The 4,510-nt window shown below is 34.5% G+C and overlaps 1 protein-coding gene across 1 annotated transcript in view; it reads left to right on the top strand.

Annotated features, from left to right (window-relative positions):
* Positions 1–1,882: 1,882 nt before the first annotated feature.
* LOC115229488 overlaps positions 1,883–4,510 on the top strand; it is a gene marked incomplete at its 5' end in the record, with an annotated part of 10,768 nt that continues 8,140 nt past the window's right edge. The window contains one exon of the mRNA XM_029799826.2: positions 1,883–2,462. Within this exon, the coding sequence (XP_029655686.2) occupies positions 1,883–2,462 (580 nt within the window). The remainder of the gene's footprint in view (positions 2,463–4,510) is intronic.

Here is a 4,510-nt window from a genome sequence, read left to right as displayed (position 1 = left end):
GAAGGACGAATATATTGTGCGTGTGTTTATTTGACAAGAAAAAAGAAACATCCCGAAATATGTGTGTGTGTGTGTGTGTATGTATGTATGTATGTATGTATGTATGTATGTATGTATGTATGTATGTATGTATGTATGTGTGTGTGTATATATAAACAGCCTTTTAGAGCCCCTCTGTCCAGGATTTTGTATTACAAATGTATAATCGCCTGCATATGTTTTCATTCCCTTCCGTTTGTGGTCTTCCACCAAGATCCACAGACAAATAGAAACAGACTTTGCAAAGTAGAGAGTATAAAACGGACTAAACAGAAGAGAGACCCCAGGTTGTCATATTACACCCACATATTATTAATCGCTTTAGGTAGGGGTGTCTTGTATAGTCCTCAATTAGACTGATATATAACATATCTGGATCTATAAATCTGTAGATCGCATCTATCGAGCAATTACAATTTCGATTTCGGCCTTCTGAAAACCAACAACTAGTGGCTGATTTATGAGATGCGGTGCAGGGAGGACATAATATATCTCTCCAAAAGCACAAAAGGCAATACAAAATGTAATGGTCAGGTTAACACGTCATAATTATTTTCTGCTGGATTTGCTAGGGAAGACTGTGCAAGAGAAGGAACTCCTGCAAAATGCTGCCACTAAGAATTAAGATTATGTTGCATTCCTCAAAGGATATCAGGGACTAGCAAACAACACTGCGTTATACTGTAAACCCCATATTCAATAGGAACACGAACATCTCTGAACGTACGTTATTTACATTTGCCGGATATTTGTCCTCATCTTGTTTATATCAGGATATATCAGCCGAAACATTGTGTTAACAACAAACAAGATGAGGACAAATATCCGTCAAATGTAAATAATGTAAATAATGTACATAATTCCTCATCTGAACGTGTTGAAAATTGCTTCACAGTGTCTGAGGCTTTTTCAAACAAAATCCCCCGCAAGATCCATTCCTTGCGGTGTGGTGGCTTGTGTGTGTGTGTCAATGACCCCGCGTGCAGGGACAGGCCTTGTAGACATGTCAAAGGACTAATGTAGAGCACATCTTATCAAAGATAAAAATGGCTTTGCGTAAGGCTTTAAAAAAACAGTGTTACAGAAGCATCAATGATAATTCAAAACCAAGATCTGAAAAACGAAGGCCACCCCTCCGGAAAACATAGGCGGGATACTGAGGTAAAGCTGAAAGAAAGCAAGGGTCCAACTAGAGAGAAGCAGAAAGGGTATTACAGTATCGATGAAAGTGGAGTAAAATCGTCGACGACCTAAGCTCCTTAGAGAGCAAAAGATTTAATAAATGAGTGAATCTTTAAAAAAATTGGAAGGATACACGATATGATGTAGTCTTAGTAACCTCTGAAAAAAAAACCCAGGGTGGTCGCGGTAGATATACTTTTCGTAATAGATCAACTCTATCAGTGTTGCCAGGGCTAAACAGCAACAACAGCAAACATACAAATATACAAATAATAACGACAGAATGATGACACTTGCTTTCATATGTCAGATGAAACACGAACCGTTTGTCAAGTTTATCATGAAAGTTTTTGAATGAAATAATATAAAATAATCAATACTTGGCAAGATTTATAAAACGTCAGAAACTTTCCAAAGACGTGCATGTTTTTGAATAAATATTTTTATTTACTATATTTATATTGATTTTATTAATAAAGTATTGGGGGTGGGTTTTATGAAAAAAATTTTATTGACAAATTAATATAAAGCTTTGCTCATGATCAAATTTTTTAAGCATTTCAGTAATTTTTTTATACGTTTATCTTATTAAGTTTATTGTTAAAATAATATCGATTAATACATTTTTCCTTTTTTCTTTTCTCTTCTTTTTTTGTATTTATTTCATGTTCAGTTGGACAGTAATAACGTCAACAGTGGTAGGTACCCAGGCCATGAAGAAATTATGGAATTTTTACGCAAACTGGGTTTCCTGGCCAACACTATCGAAAGTAGAGCTTCAATTGACGACACCGACTCAGAATCTGCTGAAAGAATGAAAAAAGTTAACCCCTACAGTTTCCAAGGTACCAGAGGCAAAAGATTAAACGCAAACAGTTTCATGGGTTCCCGAGGTAAAAGAGTCCTCGTTAATGACAAACGGACTGTCAGTGCTAACGCTTTCCTCGGATCGAGGGGTAAACGTCTGGTTACCTTACTCGGTGAAAAGCCCCAACTAAACGATCTTACGGGAGTCATTGACAAAAAATCAGATGCTTTAGCATTCGTCCCAACAAGAGGCAGATCACAATCAACCAATGACGAACTTGCTTACACGGGTCCGATGTTATTGAGAGAAGGCCGAAGAATGAATTCCTTATCGTTTGGTCCCCCAAAAGGCAAAAAATACAGTCCACTTGACTTCATTGGATCGCGTGGCAAGAAAAGTACTTTTGAAGATTATGTGTTAAATACCCAAAACGGTAATTGTTTTATTTATTTATTTATTTATTTATGTATTCATTTATTTATTTATTTATACATTTATTTATTTATCAGAATGATAAGAATCTGTGAACCTCACTAACACTCTCAAGTTACGGTGGGTTGATGTTTGTTACGTTTGGGTGAACCTTTACCGCGCATATTTATGATCAAATGTGTTCCATCTGTGGCCATCTTTTGTCTTTTATTGAAATTGTTAATCTCGAACTATTTCATTCACTGTGTCCTTACTATATTAAGAAGCGAGATTTTGCTGTTGTTTCTAGCAAGTCGCCATATAGAAACACCCGCAGGTTGCAGTAGATGTCTTTATTACTGTTGCAGTTCTTATAGATGTTGTTGTAATTGATACTGTTGCTGTACATGTTATTGTTGTTGTGTTGTTGTTGTTGTTGTTGTTGTTGTTGTTGTTGTCTAACCTCACTTCAGTACTGATCGATAAGACCCACAATCAATTTATGTAGCAGCCAAGACCATCTCTTGTTTCTCCGATTATGGTTTATCTGGAACTTCATTATTCAATGTGTCTTTCTCTTCTTTAAAAGTTGGGGGGGGGGGGTTTAAGCTGAAAATCTTGCAAGTTTGAGATGTCGACAAACATTGATGACCACGACACACCGAACGGTGAAGGTGGGTACAATCTAACGGCTATTTGGCAACATTTTCTTGCATACCGTGTGACTCGAGGCTGACTGGAGTCGTTGACAAACATCGTTATCAACTTGATCTTCTAAATGTAATAACCTCAAAGAAAACCGTGGGTTATAAGAGAGGAAACTTCAGAGGTCTTCAGTCTATGATAGGAACGACAGGCGAAAGATTTTAATAATGGTTTTAGGATTTGAGACCCAACACAGATTATGAGATGTGGAGAGTTAGGTAATGTATCGGATAGGATTGAGTAAAATATGGACCAGATATGCTAGTTTTCATTCCCTCTCTCTCTCTCTCGCTCTCTCTCTCTCTCTCTGTCTATATATGTATATATATCAAACTAAAATTATTGAACAAACAAAGGCAAGGTCATCCGCATATCATTTCATAATTCGAACATTTAATCATAGAATATACATATAAACATCCCGCAAGATGGAACATAATTCATCTGTATAAGCAGACTAGCACAATAATAATAAGGTGCGAGAAAAAATTATTATCATCAAAAATTTATAATTAATATTTTAGCGATTCAGAAAAAATACATTTTTTTTTAAAAGACGTAGAAAGTAAAAATATAAGTATTATATAAAAATATATAATATATATATATATATATATATATATATATATAGATATATATATATATATATATATATATATATATGCATATAGGAGCATATAAAAAATATATAATATATATCATGTAAATAAAATAAAAGTTCATCGTTTAGAAATCTTATTAAATAAATAATTATTCAGGTAAAAGAAGCCTTATAGTTAAGAAGGGAACCATATTTACTTATCCCTATGGCCATTTCAGGGGTGTATTATATTTAAAGCACTAGGGAGCATCCAGATAATACCTCCTTCGTCAGGGGAAAAATATATATAAACATAAAGATAGACATCATCACGTACCAAGCCCGTACAGTGTTGTTTGCTTTCCTGTTTATATGTATATTCTATGATTAAATGTTCGAATTATGAAATGATATGCGGATGACCTTGCATTTGTTTGTTCAATAATTTTACTTTGATATATTTGTCTCTTTCAATAGAGCACTTCTATAGCAGTCCTATTAATCTTTTTGTTCCTGACAAGAAACAGTCATTGTATTATTGATATTGATATATATATATATATATATATATATATATCCTGTTCTTTCTTTGTTTCTCAGTACAGTCTCTCTTCCTCTCTCTCCATCCACACCTATCTATCTATCTATCTCCCTCTCCCCCTCTCTATCTATCTATATATCTATCTATCTACATAATATCCAGCGGTCGAATACTGGGTAATCTTGTATAATACTGATGCATATTAACAGCTGAAAACACTCCTATTTAGTTTAAGTATGAAACA

The sequence above is a fragment of the Octopus sinensis genome, unplaced genomic scaffold, assembly GCF_006345805.1.
Source record: "Octopus sinensis unplaced genomic scaffold, ASM634580v1 Contig12841, whole genome shotgun sequence".
Taxonomy (NCBI): domain Eukaryota; kingdom Metazoa; phylum Mollusca; class Cephalopoda; order Octopoda; family Octopodidae; genus Octopus; species Octopus sinensis.
This window is presented reverse-complemented; position numbering and strand designations above follow the sequence as displayed.